Source organism: Chironomus tepperi, unplaced genomic scaffold (genome assembly GCF_022539635.2).
Source record: "Chironomus tepperi strain 1889 unplaced genomic scaffold, CSIRO-AGI_Ctep_v1 contig_310, whole genome shotgun sequence".
In the NCBI taxonomy this organism is placed as follows: Eukaryota; Metazoa; Arthropoda; class Insecta; order Diptera; family Chironomidae; genus Chironomus; species Chironomus tepperi.
In genome coordinates this window covers 61,627-84,020 of record NW_027226432.1, presented here as the reverse complement: position 1 = coordinate 84,020, position 22,394 = coordinate 61,627, and the positions used below count along the sequence as shown (strand labels likewise).

Sequence of the window (22,394 nt, the reverse complement as noted above, 5' to 3'; positions counted from 1 at the left end):
TTCCAAAATATCAATCAAATTTCCCAAAAAAAATTCCCCCATCGTCAACATCAGCAATATTAGAACTGCCTACGCTATTATTTTCTATACGGTATCTTAATATCGTAGAAAAACATCAAAAATTTCTTAATGATTTACAGTAATAATATTTAATATCCATTTATTTTATTTGCCAATCGATTCAATTTTATATTACATTATTATAGATGGAAAATGAAAAGGAAAATTTTCTCTCAAATAGGAAACGTAACAATTGAGAGTTGAAAAGTCATTCAAATTGATGAATAATATAGAGTAGCGCATGGTAATGGTAATGATAATGACTGTATGATATGAAGGTTGAATGAGTTTGACTCTTGGTGTATTAGTGTGTGATGTGAATAGTGAGCATGTGCAGCTTGGTGACATGATGGCAACATCAGTGGTGGACAAAGGTTCCCAATGCTGAGTTTGAGACCATGACTTCCTGGGCAGTGTTTCCGGCCAATCTTGTTCTCGGTCCCGGGTCTCGAAAGTTTGTCTAGACCGAATCTTCGGGAAGTCCTTGTGGTGGCTATTGTGTGACCAATGAGTGTACATGACACAAAATAGGTTGACCTGGACTGTATAAAGTGCTATTGTTGTTGAAATTTGAAAATTGACTTAGTGATCATAGATAATTTTATGAAATGTTAATAAGCATCTGGGTAGACAGTCTAGGTAGACACTTCTTAAGCACATGATGTAGATGTGACATAGAGCCTGAAAACATAGAATCTTGTTGAATTTTTCGCTTTCTCTAAGTCATGTGCCTACCAGGAAAATCGGAAAATTTGATACCTAATGTCAAACCTCTTCATTATTATCAGCTCTAATTAGATAGAAAGAACACATCTATTAACAATTTATCCTGCGACTTTCTGATTTCATCTAGACTCTAGTTTGGCCTAGAGTTGTGTAAATTTTACAGTTCCTCTATATTAAGCCAGCGAAACTTCTGGTTATGTAAACACAACATTATTAACAGTGCAGTGAACAGCTAATGAATGTAAATTAGCATTAGTTTGTTCAAACAATAGAGCACTCTACCCGATCAGTGGATGTCGATGTGTTGTCTATATGGTGGTTAGCAGGAATGTATAATGAATATGGCAGCAACTACCAAGCGGATGCTACTTACTTCTAACTATACAGTCTAATTTGTAAGGAGTTGAGAAGATGTCGATCTGACTCGGTGGCTGACGTCAAGTGTTTCACCATTCCGTTGTTTTTGCCTGTTTTCACTAAGAACACCGTTGGGGACTAAAGCTGTACAGGGATAAGTAAAGATGGCAGCCTCATAAATAGGTTAGGTATAATAGGTTTACAACTTGCTATATTTGAAACTAAACTGTTCAAAGAAGATGACAGGAATCTGATTTACCATTCTACGGACCAAACTCCAACATGTGCCAATCGGACTTAATGCATTATGTACTCGAAACAACAAAAATCTCTCAAAAATCCAGCATAGCAAAAGTTTTATTTACAAATCAATAAAAGAGTTTCGCTTACTAATTATAGTACATCATTCACATAGCATTTCTATTTCCAAAGCACTTCAATCTGTATAATCAATCAAAGTCTATAGTTTTATATTCCAATAAAAATCCATAACACTCATCCACTCAGACAAAGTGAGCAAACAATCAAATTTTAATCAACAATACAGCAAGCGCCAAAAAAAAATCGAATTAAATTGAACAATTTTTATATTCCTGACGGAAGTGAAGGGAGAGAATGGAAACGAGCGCAAAAAAAGAAAATCAAGATATTACAACAGTCTGTTTGATATCGCCATCGTAACGCACAGCAAATATCCCATTATTTCCTGCGCGCCACGACCAACGATGTGGAACAAAAAGATTTTTTTTTTATTTAATGTCTCAATTTAATTTTTGCTTTACATAAAAAATAAGTTCTTGAACAAAAAAATGGAATTAATAATTGTACAATGATGAAATCCTTAAAGTATAAGTCCTATTTAATTCTTTTATGCTCATTTATTTGTATATTTTTAGAATATTCATATTTTTTTTAAAATAACAAGAATTTTGTGCGTGGAGGATGTAAATGAATCGTAAACAAAATTATGCGGAGAAAAAAAGAGAGAGAGAAAGGAAGTCAGTAGAAGTCGTCACTGTAAAGAAGACGCGAATTTTTAGCATGGCTGGATGATGTTTTGTGGATGATTTTGATGTGGATTGAAGAGAGTATTTAAGAATAGATTAGTTTTTCTTTTTGAGGAATTTAGGAGTGCTTTCAATCTAGGCAACAATAAAGCAACAGTTGCGTGGTGGTTTGAGTGTCGGTCTAAGAATCCTAACAACCCGGGTTCGATCCCTAGAGAAAGTCAAGTTGGACTCGTGTGTTTTAAGACACGAGTACGTCTTAAGACCTGATGTATCCTGCAATGTAGCCAGTTGCAATTCTGGTGCGCAAGACTTCTTAAAGAAAATCATCTCGATAGTAGGAATGCCCTAGCAATGGAGACACATTATGTGCCAAAGACCTCAAAACTGAACGTTGAAATGGAAAAAGAGCTTCGAAAATGAGTCATGACTTGGGATTAAACCCAGGATCTATGGCATGTCAAACAGGTTCAGCAGTACTTCATTTTGAAGTTCGACTCCAGTAGATTTCGGACTTATTTAGAGTCGGATTTTGGAGTTTGATTGGAGACCAGTAGAGTCCGACTTCTGGAGTCGTGCTAACTCTGATGTTATCTACAATGACATGATATTAAGTGTGTCGCAACAAGTTAAGCAACAAACTCAGGAATAAGCTTGGCAACAATCTGAGCAACAAACTCAGCAACAAGCTGAGCAACAAACTAAACACTCCAAATTTTTGGATTTTGTTCATCCTTGCTCATCATTATGAATCCAACTTTATATCAAATCTAGTCCACTGAGCATCTAGCATCTTGCTAGCGTTTCTCGTATCATCAGCATAATTGAAGGTTACACAGCCTTCTTACTCCTTTACATGCTATCATAGCACTTGTATCCTAGATTTCTCATTTCATCCAAAGCAAAAAAAGGAGCCCTTAAGACATGATAATATTCCAACCATCAGTCTTCAATCCCAATAAAACATCCATACCTAAAATCAAAATCAATTTTCTTCTTTTTTAATATCATGCTAAAAATTCTCGTCGTAATGTTATTTTCAGAATGATTGAGGAGGAATCATGAATAAACTGAAATGACTAAATTCGGTGGTGGTAAGAAGAGAATGAGAGGAAGTAATGAAGGGTAGATGTGTATGTTTATGTATTCTGGGTAGGAATTTTTTTTTATAATGTTCTTAAAAAGGAAGTGAAGATGGGAGGGCAAAAGATGAAAATGGAGGTCATGGCGGAAGGAAATCGACATGACTCGATCTCAATATACATATTTTGTGTTGCTTGTGACAGTGGTGGGCAACATGTGTGGTGTGACATGATAAAGTGTCGCTAATGTTGAAAATGCCATGAACCGTATGCTGTGTGAGGTTTTGGGGAGGCTTACCTCTTAGCAAAGCACACTTAGCAGGACATACCTTTGTGTCCGCGAGTTCTGCTAAGTGGTAAGCCACATGGCACATGGCACATGACAGACATGATAATATACATGACACATGGTACATGGCACATGACACATGGCACATGACACATGGCACATAATTCTAGGCAGAGCTCGATGTCGTCTCCAAATTAACAAGGAACCAACTCAAGTCGACTTTTACATACAAAATCCGACCCGATTTCAACCTCTGCCACTGTCGCTGTGCCCCAAAAAACCAAAGCTTACCCACCACTGCCTTATACTATGTTATTGTTCTTGTTGCTTGTATTTATTACATCTAGTAAATATTTATTCATGATATAAATTTATGTATCAAAGCTTCATGCGTATGGGAATTGTTGCATACGCGCGAAATAGATTAATTTATAAAAAAAAAATTGTTAAATTTAATATTAATAAAAATGAATGATGCCGAGTAGCATAGATATGCAATTACATCATAAAGTATGTCGCTCGGAAATGGCGGAAAAAAAAGAATCTGTTCTGCTAAAAAAAAAAATTGTTCCTTAAATGCCTGAAATGTTTATCTTCTCGCTGGATGTACAAATACACACAGACAAAAAAATATAATAAAAATTGGGTCATTTCCCGCTACATAATTTTTTTTTGTGTTGCTGTATAAATCTGATGATAACCTAATTTCGACGATACATTATTTGCTCTTCCCGCCTCAACGCTTGCATCAGGACGATTGCCAAAACTGCATTTATAACCTAAAAAAAAAAGATTAAATAAACATTAAAATGATTTTCAAGGTTTTTGGGGAGGTTGTGTGGATGCTTACGTGGATCATTGCCAATGACATTGCCATAGCGGCAGCCCAAATCGATTTATCTTCCAAATACCATGTCAGTTCATCAACACATCCATTAGCAAAGGCATGTCCGGTGACAGTATCGCGACATTCAATCGGCAATGGTTGACGAAGATTTAAGTAGTCATTTGGTCCTTCCGATCCGCAGCATGCAACCTGTGTTTTTTTTGGGAAGTAGACAAAGAACAGGATGAAGGATATTTATAGCTAAACATGAGAAGTTTAAATGGCAGTTTGTAGATAATTGGTAACAAGAGATTCATTCACAAAAAATCACATTCATTGAACAAATGGCAACAGATATGGCTGTATCGTTCTATGCCTTTTTTTTCTTCCCTCGTTCAATTTCATTTATTTTCATTGGAATCAATCATCATAATGTGATTGATAGCTTGACATCCAATACAGTAAAATGTTAGAAAGATTTCTTCCTTCCACAATTCCTCGTTCCTCAATATTTTTTAAAAAACTCATACTACAATTGCCATTTTTTTTCTATATCCATAGAGGAGCTGCTATAATGTGATATAAATTGCAACCGATTTCTCACATTACATGTGTCGAGTCATCGATTTCATCCTTTTCGTACCCGTATGTATGTTTTACTTTTAAAGCTCACATAACGGCAAGCAATAGCTCAGAAAGGAAACTTGGCAATAAATTTATGTATACTCTTTTTTTCTGCCACCCTCGTTCCTCTTTCCATATTTTTCTTGTTATTCTTGGTTTTTTTTTTGTTGCCTCATATTTCGAATGCAGTGGAAAATTTTTCATTTCCTCTTGACATTGTCGATTACTCCCTACATCGTATCTGGATGTAGATTTTTTTTTGGTACGAAATGGATGTTTAAATGGGAATTTATGGCTATTTTGTCATGTTGGGTGGGTTATTGGATTAGGGATAGGGGAAATTGAGCTGAATAGGTCTAGGGATGTAGATGTTTACTTTGGTGCCTGTATAAACTCTTAAGATTTTAATATTAATGGTTCTAGGTTTTAGGGCTTAGAGGAAATGAAGCAATCCTATTAGCAATCTAAAAGGGTACATCATACTTTGAAAAATTTTGGTCCAAGTTACGGTCTCGGTCTCAATCTCGGTCACGGTCTCGTCTTAGATCCCAGTCTCGGTCATGGTATCGATCCCAGTTTCAGTCTCGGTCTCAATTTCAATCACAGTTTCGGTTTCGGTCTCGATTCCAGTCCCAGTCTCAGTTCCAATCCTAGTCCCCGTCTCGGTGTCGATTTCCGCCCCAGTCAAAGTTTCAATCCTAGTCCCGTTGTCATTCTTGATCCCAGTCCCAGTCTCAGTTTCAATCCTAATCCCGGTCTCGGTCTCAATCCCAGTCTCAATCTCGTTCCCAGTTTCGATTTCGATCCCAGTCCTAGTCTAAGTTTCGACCCCAGTCCGCGTCTCGGTCTCGATCCAAGTACTGGTCGCGGTTGTCTACCTTAAAATTTGAGAACCACTACCTTAGGGTACCAAGTGACGGATAAGAAATAGAAATTCTGCCAAAATTTAGCAAAAATGTTGAAATCCAGTGAAAAATTGAAATTTGATTCGAATAAATCAGCTCCAAAAAATTTAAATTTTAGAAAACCGTTAAATTTTTAAAATTGTTGTAACTCTAAAATTTCTCTTAAAACTGCGCTCAAATCCCCATCCATCTACAATTCCAACAATTTTTCCGATTTCATAACATCAGAATCGAGAGTCGAGCAACTTTCTTTTGTATTTTTTTTCTCGATTTCAATTTTACATCGCGTTAAAATAAAAAAATAAAATTATTCTCGTGTTGTTACTACCACCGATGATTTTGTTGATGAAGGAAAAAGAATCATATGGAAAAAAAATTCCAATTACTTTATTTTCAGTTCTTCAATCATTTCATTGATAATCAATTTACTTCAGTTCACTGATTTCATCATATTAAGACAATTATCGGTTATACGGTTTGATAGTTTTTCTCTCTTTTATTTTTGTGCTCGCTCTTTTAATTGTTTTACGATTAATCTTTCCAACAAAATTAGAAAATAAATTTCGTATTTTACTGCATCGAGTCATGAATTCATTATTGAATCGTGAAACGTTTTCAAATGATTTTCTTCATGAGGAAATAATTGTGATGATTTTAATGAAATAAACGACTGTTTATTTTATGAAGGTTGAAGGGTAAAATAAGAAGTCAATGTCATGATGCATTTTTCTGTATGTCGGGAATCTGGGTCATCCTTAGTAGGCCGCAGAGAACCGAAGAAGGGCTCGAAGAGGGTCAATCGAGTGATTTGAAACTGAGGTATACTAATCGTGACCAAGATTGCCCTCGTGACGTCACATCGCACCCATCCCTTCTTCAAAGACATAAATATTTTAAAAATCTCCCTTAAATTTCTGACTACACTCCTTATATAATCTAATATACGAATCCATAATCGAAGGGTCGTTATAGCAATAAAAATTTACTAAATTACTAAGCAGTTTCGCTGAACGAACCACTTCGATTCACCAGGTATACTATATGATGGCACTATGGATAACTCAATTAACTGACCAAGAAGTACTTGGTGCCACAGAAACTCTGATGACATTTTATTTCTAAAATCTAAATACTTAGTCCAGTATTGTTTAAGCTATGCGCCGTGGCACCATGAACCGCATGCCGTGTGTTTCAGTCATGCCTTACCACCAAGGTGTGTCCTAGCACAAAACAGTTTAACATAGCACTGACTCTAAAACTGGCAGAATTAGCCGTCTTTACCAAGATTTCCAGAGGCCAGAAGAGAAGAAACAAGTTCAACCGTTTAATTAATGCTCCACAATTCATAGTGGATCAATAGGAATTAATCATCACTGCACTGACTTCAAACTCCCAAACAAATCAAAACCTACTTTATCACCCACATTAGCATCATTGAATAGATTGTTAACATTTAAAACATTTTATTATTATTTTTCTTCCGCAATTCACGTGTCACGTAATGCAAACCTTATAACTTATTTATGTAATAAATTAAAAAGCCACCTATACAATTCGACATTCGACTTGAAAGTATCAATAAGATTTGATTTTCTCAGAAGGATAAACACAAATGAATATGACTTCTTGGAAGCAAAGTTCAAAAAGTGAATTAAACTTTAAAGAGAAGATGAAGATTTGGGGGATTTTTAAAGGGGTTGACTAAAAACTCTAGCAAATTGAAGGTTGCTTCCTTCTGAATAAGCTCGAGGATACAGTAATGTATTATGAAGCCAGGTCTGAAAAAGTCCATTTTAGTGTCTAAAAATCAATAATTTCTGACTATTGACTTTTCTGTCTTTTTATCGATCAGCCTAAATGAACCCCTAAATGAATCTAAATGAACCTAAATGAACCTAAATGAATGATTCCCTAAGGTTGCCCTAGATTCTAAGTCAGTGGTGAGCAACCTTTTATTTTTTTGGTACATCTTGGTGGTAAGCCTTGACCGAAATCACACACGACGTACGTTTCATGTCATTTTCAGACATTTTTTGTGTCACACTACTGTGTCGCAACACACAGGTTGCTCACCACTGTTCTAATATAACTAAGCTCATTACTATGATTATCACTGCTCTTATTACCTCCAAAAAAATAATTCACCAAAGCATTCTTATTTCTTCCAAATTAAAGAAGTTGATGAAGCAAAATTTTAATCCTTTAATATCCTCAACTTTATAATATTATGTTAATTCTTGTGCTTCTACCTTTTCAACCTTAAACTCTTATCACACCGAATTAACGGCACAAGAATCTAATCTCAATTCTCCAATCGTTAACGATTAACCATGCTACTCTCATTTAGCAGAGAAGAATCCTATTTTGAGCCAAATTAATTAGCCCTCGAGACATGAATTTGAGGATTTTTTTTTGTTATTCCCTCTTTTTTTTGTGTGTGCGGCACAGGGAATATTGAGTGAGGTTAATTTCAATAAAACGACCTCGAAAATGATTATTAAAATAATATAATGTAGTAATTAAAATGAAAATGTCCCTGACGTCCTCTATAATTATGTCACAACCCATTCAAATTTCATCCAAAAAAAATGCTCTCGCGAAAGCATTTTCACATGATGTGTAGTCATTCCCATCCCAATTCCGGCTCAGCCTACGATGTCGTTTTGTTGCGAGAGAAGGAAGAGAGAGTAATGGTATATAATCATATAATAATGAAAATAATATGAAACAATGAAAAAAAAAATTTTTTTTTTGTTTTCATATACCGCCATTAAGTTGGTATAAAAATAACAACAGCGGCAGAGAAGCATGAGCAACTTCTTTTGTTTGATGATTGAAAGAGCGCAGCACTATTTGAGTTTATTTTGCTTCAATTACTAGAGCGGAATTTAATTGTTTAATAGTGTAAACTAATTTGTTGGAAATAGATGGTGGTATGTGGATGTTAGGGCTTTTTTGAATTTAATTTTTGTCACAGCTGATCTATGCGGTTTTGATGGGTGGTATTTTTGATAGGTGGTAAATTTAACCCGAGTAAACAAAAGTAGCAATGGCTGAACTACTTTAATGACTAGTTTTACCGGTTTTGCTTATTCAGGCAATGTTTACAGAAATTCTGAGAAAAAATATTCAGATGAAAATTACAAAAGTTTCAAAACCAAATTATATTCCAAAAAACATACCATTCGATGGTTATCTATACATATTCAGACATTCTAATGATCGTGCAATTGTTATTTAACTACAAAATATTGATTTTAGTTAATAATTTGTAATTTATCCAAAATTTCATATCAATAACAAAAGTTGAGAGTGTGTTAGTGAAAGAAATTCTTTTTAAAACATTTTTAATGCAATTTCTCTGAATTCTCTTGTAATTGTGTGATTGTAGAAGTGTTTTTCTAACTGTAGAACTGAATAATTGCAGAAATGTCCGATTAAACAACTTCCAAATGGATTTAATTATGCAAATTGATGTTTATTCTTCGAAGTTCAAAATCAAACTAAACTTTTGTATGAAAAAGGGGTGTTCAACAGTGTACAATGAATATTATTCAAATTAAACTCTATTTTTTATCAATTTCTGAGCATTTTTAAACATTTTCTTACTTATAAAACAGACCAAAGAATGTAAAATAGTATTAAATCATAACTTATGTCAAGATACTCTATAATAACCATTCCCTTCCTAGCTCCATTACCATATCTCTTCCTAAATTCCATAACTCAAAATAAACCATCAGATTAACAGTACAAAAGTGCCCAAGCAAGCAGAAAATTCTTCCATAAAATTGCGCTCGAGAAAAATGAGTGTCGACCGCAGATTGCAGCGAGCCAGTAAAAAAAACTGATTACTATAATGTTTTATTATGGTTTTTTATTTAGCAAAAAATAAGTGAAGGGAGTGAGACCGCGAAAAAGTGTGGAAGGAAAAACAGAACTGAATCATTTGTGCTTTGGCTGAGGCTCTCTGGAATGATAATATTTAATAATAATTTTGATGGAATATTATGGATGGAATAAAATCTCAGTGGTTGGCGAGATAAACAAGTACTTGTTATTTATTAAAAAAAGAGAAGAAATTGCGAGGGCAAAACTGAATAAATGAATGGATGGCGAGGAGCTATAGGATGGTAAAAAAAATAATTTCAATTTATTTAAAGAGGATTACGTGGCAGATGAGATTTTTATGCAGATTTATCAATTATGTTTGATATTACAAGTACTTTCATTCCACTTTTCACACATCTCTGTCTGTTACATTCACACCGACCAAATATAATAATCGAGGTGAAAATATAAAATTGTTTTTATGAAAAAATTTCATAGGGGTTGTTCATGATTGATGTCTGTTGGGATATGAAGTGGAGCAGATCACCTACTTGGTAGCCATCCAGTCACCACATCTACTGGAATATCACCGAGTACCATGCACCATGCACCTTGCATCATGGACCATGCAACATGCACCAAGCAGCATGCACCATGTAACATGCACTATGCACCATGCATCATGCAACATGCAACATGCATCATACACCATACATCATGCACCATGCAACGTACAACATGTACCATGCAACATGCAACATGCACCATGCACTATGCAGATGCGCCAGTCAGATGCTTGTCTGAGTTTCTCAGACGACAAGTACACTGATCTACAACACAGCTTATCTCAAATATCAAACCCCAGACATCATTTCAGAACAAACCCCTATTTGTGAATTACTTACACTCTCTTGAACCATCCTCAACATTGTCCTTTGTGGCTCATGTTCCGAATACATAATCAAACGATTCATTGTGTGACGAATCATTGGCTGAATTCGGGATTCGTATGTTGAATGTTCCAGTAAAATTGCAGTACCGAATATTGCAAGTAAAAAGCAAATAATTTGTAGAATTGTGAACTGTTAAAAAAAGAGAAAAAGGAGAACGGAAAATTAATATAAATGGTAATGAAGGGCATTTGTATTCTTGAATTCTCAAATAGAGTTATTCATATTGAAAAATAACCGTTAATGTTGATATTTTAACGCAGGGTGGATTCCGAAGGACATATTTTGTATGGCACGTAGAGTTTGTTGTGCATTCTTGGGATTTTTATTTGGTTCTATGAAGTATTTTGAGGTAGAAAGAATTGTTTTATTTGGTTTTATTGTTGGAATTTTAATAAACTCTTCAAAAATGTAATAACGGATTTTGAAAATTCAAATTTTAAAAAGAAATTTTGATGTTAAAATCAAACGTACTTTTGAAGTTCAAAATTCTAGTTCAATTTTAAATTCAATGGAAATTTTTTAACGATCATTTAAAATTATAATTTTTTTGAACCTTTACAGTTCAATTTTTAACGAACTTTCAAAATTCAAATTTTATTGAACTTTGAAACTTCAATGTTCAAAATCAATGAACTTTTCAAATTCATATTTTACCAAATTTCCACAATTCTTTCAGCCGAAAAAAAGAACATTTATATGAATTTCAGGTAACTTCACCTTCAGCAAACCTTTTAAATCCAATCATTCTGAGAATCACGATAAAGAATTTCGGCTAATTTTTTTCCCAAATCTCTCACAAATCTTTTTATAAATTCCAACATCAAAAGAGAGTTTCCTAGTACTTTCCTCATAAATAAATCTACCCAAAAAAACTCTCAATTCAATTTATTAAGAAAAAAGCAAAAAATCATAAAGTAAACTTAACCAGGAATTGACCTCGTTTCCATGAAGATAATTTAAAAGTTTAATGTTTCTGGCTAAGGCAATAAACCAAATTAAACTTCATTGGAGGACACCAAAAAAGAGTGTCCACATAAGTAACACACATTACGTCCATATCCAACCCATCCCCAACATTAAAGAATGAAATAATGTGTTAAAATGAGGATAAATTATGAAAAGAAAGGGCGAGAATGAGGAAAGTATAAAAAAAAGAGCAAAGGGAGACAATAGTCGAAAATGAATCGCTTTCAGAATGACTTATAAGTTAAAGCATCATTTGATAGAAATATATGTGTACGTTTTTAGTTCGTAAAAGGAAAACCACCAGTGGGGACATACATAAAGGAAGTTGAGTCGAGTATAGGGGGTGGAATGGCATGGATGGAAGATATTTTGGTATGGGGAAGTGAGGAATTTTGAAATTGTAACCTGAAGTAAGCTATTTTGGATCATATTGCAATATTAAGCTGTAACTTTTGATTTGATTTGAAATTCGATGTTCAGTTTATTTTTATGGATTTACTGTTGATTAATGCTGGGGCAATGAACTGCAAAGAGCAGCTAAAACATGCTTTAATGTGAACAATTACCCTTTAAGACTAAATTTGAATGATTCTAATAGTTTACAAAAATTCGTTAATTTTTGAATTCTCTACAAATTTCTAAGGTTCAAAATTTGAACTTCAGTCATAAAATGTAAACAAAGATCTTAAAAAGTGAAAATTGTTTGAAATTAAATTAATTAATGACTAGATAAGTTAGAATCAATTGTTGGTGCTGTTCAGGAAGATAACTGTAACCATCTTAAGTAGTGTTGTTCAAACAAGTCAAGTGTTTTGTGAGAAATTTGAAATTATCCAAATATTCACAAAGTAAGTTTTAATTTCAAAAAGTGTGTCTAACGAACATTTCTAGCGAAATTCTTCACTTAACCTGCCATCCCCCTTTACAAGAATTAAACACAAAACACATTGAAGTAGTACACAACAGCACAAAAAAAGGGAATAGAAATAGAAATAATAAAAAAAAAATAAATATTTTCTCCACTTTCTACAAGGACACAAGTCGGTCTGAGGAGGAAACATCAAGAATAAGAGAGTGAAAAAAAAAAATTAAAGAAACATGTCACAACATAAATGTACATATATATTTTATGATTAATGCTTTTTCTTCTCGTGTCCGTTCAGCTCACTCGACTTCTCGTTCTCAACATTGTTGTTGCTTTACTTCTATCGTTCCTCATTTTTGGAATATTGTCGAGTTGTGGGTGGAAAGACAAGCGAGGATAAAAAAAACGTTAAAGCACATTCCAAGTTTTTTGCTTACATACCGAAAAAAAACCCATCGGGGGAGAGGGGTGGGGGGTTTGTAACCCACACCAAAATATATAAATATGAACCGTAAAATAGTAGGTTATGGAGTGAAAAAGAGTTTTTTTTTTCTTTTTTGTGTGAGCAAATGGGGGAACGAATGTGGAGCTGTGAAAAAGTAGTTTTTCTTCTAGCTTGTCACATATAATTGAGGGATATTTTTCAAAAAAAGAAAATATTTTTATGTGTTTTATCCTATTGCCATATAGAATGGTGTGCTATTTCTCTTCTTTCATCTACTCCATCCTATACGGTATAATCCAGCTAAGAATAATATCCCCGAAAATGGATATATCGATCTCTCCCATGTGGCACAGAAAAAACTCCGACTTTGCCTTATGTTGAATCATTACAATCTAATATGACTAATAAAATTTATGTAATGTACTTACTATCATCAGTCCAAGTCCATGCTCAACCAGTGCCGCACAACATCCAAGGAATGACACAACGAGTACGAATACTGCAAGTGCAATGAGAATGTAAACACCAATGTAGTATGAGTAGACGTCAAGAATTCGAATCCATTCCTCGAAGCCAGGCTCAACACGAATCCAAATTGTGAACGCAAATAAGCCGAGACCGCATAACTGTAATGAAGGAAAAATTGAAGAAACTTTTTAAAATGAGTAAGGAGAAAATTAAATTTTTTTTGATTACTTGAAATGAGGAGCTGAAATTACATTTTATAAATAAAATAAAATATAAAATAAAGAAGGGAAAAATATATAAAGTCAAACGAAGAAAATTGATGGAAAAGTGAAGAGCAAAGAAAAGCCGAATAAAGTAATTTGTAGCAATATCATTAAGCTTTTCTCAAGTGCTTCTAGAAAATGGCAAGTAAGAAAGCACTTTTGTTGATATTGAGTGTTCTTTAATTAATTTAATTAAACAAAGATTTTGATTGAATTTAAGTTTTTATCAATTTTCAAAAGTAAAGAGCTTTCATTTCTGATGCATTATTGCATTAAATTGATGAGATTATAGATTCTGGAGTAGTTAAACAGAATCGATGAATATCTAATAATTGAATTAATGCACTTTTGATTAAATTTACTTATTGAACTCTCAAATGAGATTAAATAATCAAAATAATGAAAAAGGGTGTGCAACTATGATTTTGTTTTGATAAAATTCAAATATTTTTTGACCGTTAAATTTATAATTGTTTCAAACTCTCTCAATTGAGAATTTATAGTGTATATAATCATGCAGGGTGTGCAACTATGATTTTCTTTCTTTAAAATTCAAATATTTTTCGACCGTTAAATTCATAATTAACTCAAATTTTAACTAAATTATGATGAAATCGACTTTCTTACAACTTAAAACTCAAAAATCTCTTCATGATCTTCAAAATACTCATCAAAGCCGTTCTCAATAAGCCCATAAGCCATTTTCATGACATAAAAATTGCTCTTCAATTTGCCACAATTGAAAACTTATGGCAAAGGAAGAGGAAAAAGCTAAAACGGAACTTGAACGGCTAATTGAATTTTTGTTTCGCGCATTGGAGTGGATGATGATGATAAAAAAAGGAAAGTATATAGCAAAAATATTGTAAGACTCTTTTGAGTATCGTAATGTAATGCTTGCTGCCTTTTATTAAATTTCCGCTCTTTTAAAGCGCCCAGTGGAACAGCAAAATGTGAAGAATGATGATGATGAAAAAAAGAAAAGAAAAAAAAAATATTCTTCATAAACAGTTTCTATTTCTCATCTCTATGTGCTGACTCTTCTCTGTCAAAAAGAGAAAAATTTTCCGTTTGCATGCTGATTCTTATGAGTTTTAGCTTCCGTGTTGAGAGTTAAATGTCTGCAATTGCTTAGTATACCATTGAGACTCATTGTGTAGCGTATTATGGGGAAAGAGAATGAGACATTGAGCAATGCTGTGTTTTTTTTGGATGCTGTTTTTAGGGTTGGGAACATCAGGAAATTGATTTTTTTTTGTGATAAATGAAAAATATTTTCTGGACGTAAATGTTATTGAGAGATGTGCATGTATGTTGTCTATTGAAATGTGGAGTTTTATGTGCTTCTGTATTAGGGAAATAGCCATAAACGTTTCGAATGGGAGTTTGATATCTCAGGGGTGGTTTAGAGACTAAAACTGCTCCCTTGGCTCATACGGATGACATCAATTTTTAATAGCAATTAGAAATGCTTGAGTATCTTTAATGAATTAATTACGAATTATATTAGCTCTTCAGACAATTAATATTATTTCTTCATTGCACAATCATATTATTATTTATGATCTAATAGTATAAATTAATGAAATTCGATGATCACTAAGAAATCTTATTAAAGTTGTGAAATTTTGGTGTAAATAACATAAATTCAAGTATTCAAAATAATAACGGAAGTTTAAAATTCAAAAAATTTAGGTTCAAAATCATAGTTAAAAAATATGGACGTTTGTAAGCAAAAGAAAATCAAAAGAATTGTTTGAAATAAAGAATATTAGAATTGTTGTGTGTTTGAAGGCTTTGAATTGAAGACAGATGCCTTTTAGATGACCCATTCTGTAGAGCAACAGTAGCAGAATATGTGGATGGTAAGAAATAACGAGAAAAATCAATAAATTCTTAAACTTGATGTGCGAAATTTCAGGAAAATGCCAATTGAGCTATTAATATCCCGAAAAGGAAGAAGGTTTTAAGCAGTAAGCAAACAGCTCCAGCTGGTTAATAAAAAGGATGAGATCTTAGCAAGATAATAGAAGATTTCAAGCTGGACTGGATGTTCGTCAAAAAACTTCCAGTTTTGGTTTTAAAGCAGCTTCAGTTGCTATTCCCAGCTACAAATATTAAACATCACTTATTAACAACTCCAACCGGAAATAAATTCCCCAAAACAACATCCAATTCAATTCAATTCCCAATAAATCCAAAACTGCCCAACCCTTGGACACTTTTTTCCAATGAAAAAGAAAAAAAAAAGCATAAAAAAGCGCAAAAGGAAATCGATTTTTCCCTGTGCACCCTTCTCATGAATACTTATGCTGCCTTTTTTCTCTACTCTTAACTTCCTCTCCGAATCCCTATTTTTTGTCATTAAAAGAAAAATGAACTTCGTTCCATGTGGAAAAAAATTACAAAAGTCCTCGTGTTATTGATCGAGGGACTTAAGCGCATTTTTGTCCCAGCGATCAGTAATTGACTAATAAATCAGTTCTCGATCTACAAAACTAGATCCAGTTCACTTCTAGACCCACAAAACAAGATCCAGTAGGATCCAGGTCACTTCCAGATCCAGTAGGATACATATAACTTCCAGACTCACAAAAACAAGATCCAGTAGGATCGAGGTCACTTCCAGACCCACAAAACAAGATCTAGTTAATTACAGGTCACCATACTAGAAATTTAAGAATTTCATAATTTAACGGATTTTGATAAACATTGTTAAAACATCGAAGAACATTGAAAAACATTCAAAAGCAATGAAAAAACGTGTTGATGTTTTTGTTGTTGTTGTATATGAAAATGAAAAATTGTTAATTATAGTATTTATGCTTTGATTTGGAAGTTTTAAATGGCCGGCGCCGCAATAACTTTATGGAACTGATCTTTTAAAACCATTCCGAGCTCTCTACGATGTCTAGTTAAAAAGTTTTTAGCGTCAGCCGAACGCCCGAACAGCCGAACGACCGAACGAACAAAGTGATTTAATAAGCTACCTTTTTGAAAAAAAATTCAAAAATGCGCTAAAAAGAAGAAGAAAATTATTTTTTTTTTTGTTTTATTAAAGTTTTCCTTACATCCGCACCGAGTAGAACGCGAAGGAAGAAAATGAAGTAGTAAATTCTTGTAAAAACATTTTCTTTATGCATAAATTAAATAACGAGAGTTGAGAATAGCGTAAAGTGGGGTAGGAATCGTAAATGAAATTAATCATATTTAATAATACTATAATGCAAGCAAATTTATTGCTGTAGATTTAGAAAAATTATTTTAATTTAAATTTTCATTTTATTTGTGGGATTTTAATGATTAATATTAGTGTAATTTAATTTAAATCGATAAATCTTTGGGGACTTTAAGGGAGTTGTTGATCCAAAAGGAACTAAAAGGATGAATAAATTTTCATTTTAATTCTGGGAAATCTAGAGGAATTTTAGTTTAATAAGGAATATGGGATATCAGACTTTATAGCAGTGTTGGTCAACCTTTTTCCCGCGGCACACCTGGTTTGTAAGTTTCTACCAAAACAGCACAAAATATATGGTTTTAGACACTTACACTTGTGTACCGTGGCACATAGATTGCCCACCACTGCTCTTGAGTCCACAAACTCATAAAAACTTTAAAACAGACCGGAAATCACACAATATCTCATATTTGAGGACAAGATTTTGATTCTATCTGCAAACTTATCTGACAATCAATACATAGAGTTTTATCGATCAACAAGGATTCATGCAATGGATAATACATGAGTTAAGAATTATAAATGAGATTGCATAACATTTCTTATGAATTCTTATATTATCGCATCATATTATATGAAAAAATGCATTGCAATGCATCTTTGGAATTATATGGAGAATCTATAAGTGGCAGAGTTGGGAAATTGGTTATTTTGGAAAGGTGTTTGGCTGTATTATTGTAAAATTTGATTTTGCCTAGGCATGTTCAAGTCTTAGACATTTCTTGCCATAGGTAACAATGTCTTACTCTTCCTCGACACCATGCATCTAACTAGACAGCATCTTTATCTTGGTATACGATAACTAGACTCGAATTTTGTAAGAAGCAAACAGGTTGCCCACAGCTGATCTAGAGTATTCTGAATTCCGTTACGGAATTTCCAAACTATGAAAAACCTAATAAGTACCTTCCCTGTTCCACGCGGAAGTTCATGATCGGAAGAAAATTTTTAAAAATTAACGGTCATAAAATATTTGAAATTGCTTTCAATATATTAAAGCTTTAAAAGATCTTAAAGTTATTAACTTGTCCCTAAAAGCACATCAAAATCGAACGAATTCATTCAAAACTACTATGCTGCACTGCCTCGAGCATTAGCAAAACTATTCAAGAGAAAACAATATTTTCATTGTATTTTGAGTGCTCATAACCTTCCTCAAGAAACGATTGCAGAATACATCAATGCACAATTCAAGAACAGAAATAAAAATAAAAAGTCTGACTTTTTTTTCTGTTATTGCTGCATTGCAATTCGAGTGCATATAAGAGTATTATGAGAATCAGGAGGATGTTCAAGTGTAGGTGTAAAGTCAGCATTAATTTTTATTGGATTTATAAAAAGAAAATTGTGCATATATAGTAAAACTTGTGGGAGTTTTAGCTTTTATAGGTGTCAAGGAACTCATTGTTTTAAAAAGGTGGAAAAGAAAAGGAATTTAAGTTAATTTCCGATTTTCACTTATTTTCCTTTGTATGCTAATGCATCAATTATTCATTTTAAGTGAAATGAATGGAATTACTTCAAAAAGTTTTGTCATTAAAATTCAATTTATAATTATTTAATTGAGATTTTAACTGTTTTGGAGAGTTTTGAACAAAAAAATTAAACCTTCATCAACAAATTAAAAGCTTTTGAACTTTAACGAGTTTTTAGAGCTTTTAAGTAAGGTTTGAACTTTAATTGATCATTTTGAACTGTAAAGATTTTGATTTTTAAAATTTTTATCGAACGTTTAGAATTTTTAAGAAACTTTTTGAACTTTTTCAGATTTCTTGAACTTTTAACGAAGTTTTTGAAATTTTTTGAATTTTTGTAGAGAATTTTTGAACTTTTGTAGAAAATTTTGAACTTTTGTAGAGAATTATGAAACTTTTTAGAGAGTTCAAAAACTTTGAAGGAATTTTTTGATTCTTTAAGGAAATTTTTGAACTTAAAATTACATTGACTCAACTTTGAACTCAATATCAATCCATCAATACATCTCATTCAATAAAATCAACTCAAAATTCTCTAAAGACTCCAAAATTCAATCAAACAGATTTAGAAAATTAATGTTATTTTGGTATTTGTGGCTGAAGATTTACTTTCATCATGTTTAAATTGCAATTTATCCTATTCATTAAATTTGTAAAGAAAATTGAGATTTAATTTGCCAGACACATCCAACATTACATCATCTTGCCATAGCCTTTTACATCCATCTTTACAAAGAATTCTAAATTAACTTCACTAAATCAATAAAACATTCAATTTGCATTAAGCATTCTTTGAATGACTAACAGGATGCTGCAGGCAATATGTTGAGCTCATAACTTAAAGAAAAAAAAATAACACATGCAGTCAATGGAGAAACGAGTAAAAATTCATGAAATTGACCGAACGATGAGAAAATAAAAAGAGAAGAATCATCGTCTAGAGAACAAAGAAGAAGGAACTGACTGTGAATAAATTTCATGACTTAGAACCCTTTTTAGTACATAATGATGTTAATATTTCTTTTTTTATGTTCCTACAATCAAAAAATGTTAGAAAAATGAAATTTTTTTTAAACCTTTCCCGATCGACACACAATTATTTGTGGGAGTCAAAATGCTGCCGCATGACATGATCTGCCATTCATCTGGCCGACATTTTGCCACTATCTGGCTGACATGTGGCCATTATCTGGCTGACATGTTGCCACTATCTGGCTGACATACTGTCACTATCTGGCTGACATGCTGCCACTATCTGGCTGACATGCTGCCACTATCTGGCTGATATGTTGTCACTATCTGGCTGACATGCTGTCACTATCTGGCTGACATGCTGTCACTATCTGATTGACATACTGTCACTATCTGGCTGACATGCTGCCACTATCTGGCTGACATGCTGCCATTATCTGGCTGACCTGTAGCCTAATCTTGCTGCCATTTGACTTCCATGTAAAAACTTGTGTCGATCGGGTTTTTCTCGAAAAAAACAAATGAAACTTTTAAAAAGTCGTTAAAAATTATAATTATTATTTAACTTCCTCCATCCTCTCTGTTATGCTTCCCTCATAAACAGCACAACTTTTAATTTCAAAAGAATTTCATAAATAAATTTTAATTTTTTTATTTTCAAAGTGAAAAGTTGAAGACATAAAAAAAAAGTTTTATATGTTAACTTGTAAAGCTTGTAATACGCATGAAATTTTTAAAGAGAGGAATACAAGGAGCAGTTAAAGTGCCAATTTTCAATTCCCAAGAATGTCACGTAACTTTGTTTTTTAAGTGCACAATTTAAAAAGGGTATGTGTTTATGGATTTAATTAGTCTTGTTGACATTGGAAATTGTTATTGTTTAATATAGAAAAAAAAAACAGAATAAACTTTTAGTGACTTAATTTTTCGAAATTGGTTGGAGTATGGATGGAATTTTAATGATTGTAAATAAGGTACTGTGTAATGCTATTCATGAAATTGTAAAAAGGAACGATTGGAAATTACGTAACAGTTCAGAAAGGGGGTTCGATTCCATCCAGCTTCAAACTGAGTTGGCAGAATTCCAATGTGAAGGCATGCATTAGGTCTGGAGGGTACATTATGTCCTATGACGTACACGAATCCATGTATAGTGTAAAACTCTCTATTGGTTCATATCCAACTATGTGCTGCATGTCAAGGATGTAAAACAATAGATTCTTTAATCGCAGGTCCTTCAGCTTATGTGACTGTGGCTCTTACACTTTATAAGTAGCTACAAATCGAGATTATTCTCAAAAAATCATCATCAATAGCTGATTATGCTCTTTAAAATCAATTTAAAAGAACCTTGACTTTTCGTCTAGAACATTTTAATACTTCTTTGTTTCTAAGCTCCTACATTACTGAACATTTTGTTTATTTATTGAGTAAATGTACCATTAAATCATCAGCAACAGCAGATGAATTTAATTACGTGCCTAATGTAAGCAAGATTTTTTAAAAATTTCTTGTTCCTTATTTTTTTTATTATTTTAATGAGCTACAAATATGAATTATTTCCAAAAGAACCTAAAGGAACTTTTAATTGGACAAGCTTTTAAAATAAAAAGTTCTTATTTTGGAAAATAAAAGTTTGTAATTAAATGAAAATTGTGAGGAAGTTTGGTTGACATCCAAAAGGTTGATTAGCAAACGTATTGTGAAATTTTGAAAGAGTTTGTGATATTTGGGTATAAAAAAGGTTGTTTGGATATTGAGACCATTAAAAATTAGGATATTTGACGGCATCCCGCCTTAGGATTCCTAAGAATCAAGGAATCAATGACATGCTTGCAAAGAACACAAGCAATCAAGAATATGCACAACAACATGTTAATTTTGAATTCTACTTAAAAATTCTACAAAAAAAAACCGTTAAATTTTGAAAATTTCAGTAAAAAATTTGAGGTTCAAATTTTGAACTTTATAAAAATGTAAACAATAAGAACGAAAATTGCGTGAAAATTTGTGTTTCGAGTGAAAACTCATTAAAATTAAGCAACTTTTAAGAATTATCTACTGCGTGCTCCAAAAGCTACTTGACGTAGAAAAATGATGAAAGATTGTCAGATTAACGTACGGACAGATAATTTGTACAAACTAAGTGACAGAGCTAGCAATATTTTCAAATGGAAAGACTGTTATGTAACTTCAACTCCAAATAGGAACATGGATACAGTGAGTAACATCATTGCTACATTACTTTGTGCGTAAAAGCTATCCTGCTTAATATTTTTGAAAAGAAAATTAAGTTTACCTCAAAAATTGCGACTTTTACTTCAAATTCCATTGTTATAACCTCAAATTATTCATACAATTATATCTTATGCCTCACCAATCCTTTTTCTATTTAAAAATGTCCACCCACCGTGCCACTAGAAGATTTATTACCAAGGTGCGGTGTCAATTTAATTTAACTTCCAAATGAAATCAAGAAAAATGCGTTTAACATTTCAACATATGTCAGGTTCCTCATCCAACTTATCCATCACCCTCTTATTTCTATATCCATAAACTTTCCCATTGATCTCATAGTACACTGACTCATTATCCAATTTCTATAATTAAAATACTGTTTGTTGTTATTATATAGCGTGACTAGTTGACCGTATCCGCAGAGTTGTGTATAACAGAACAGAAATAAGGAGTAGTTTGTATTTCATATATACAAAAAAATAAGGAAAAATCTTTACATTCATACACGTACACAATAAATTGCGTGAGTTAAAAGGATCAAGCGAAAAAAGAGGAAAAAAGGGCGGCAATTTGAGCGTGTTTCTGTGCTTTACAATCGTGAAAAGTCATAATTTGTATTCGTGCTGGAATTCCTTCAAGAATTATTTTTCATTATCTCAGCATTTTAATCTTTTTTTTTCTCTCCTTTTTTTCATTTCATACAACGCGCGCCACATTGTATAAATACACAATTTTTTTTTTATTCTTAGTTCCTTTTTTTCCCTTCAAACTCAATTTTATTTATTGATTTAATTATATTGT

The 22,394-nt window shown here is 32.8% G+C and overlaps 1 protein-coding gene across 1 annotated transcript in view; it reads right to left on the bottom strand.

The window, feature by feature from the left end:
- Positions 1-1,792: 1,792 nt before the first annotated feature.
- The window catches only part of Tsp2A (tetraspanin 2A), a 42,476-nt gene continuing 21,874 nt past the window's right edge, over positions 1,793-22,394 (bottom strand). The window contains exons 2-5 of the mRNA XM_070643478.1: positions 13,365-13,562; positions 10,613-10,789; positions 4,372-4,557; positions 1,793-4,300 (exon numbers count right to left, since the gene is read on the bottom strand). Of these exons, the coding sequence (XP_070499579.1) occupies positions 4,223-4,300; positions 4,372-4,557; positions 10,613-10,789; positions 13,365-13,562 (639 nt within the window). The 3' untranslated portion in view covers positions 1,793-4,222. The remainder of the gene's footprint in view (positions 4,301-4,371; positions 4,558-10,612; positions 10,790-13,364; positions 13,563-22,394) is intronic.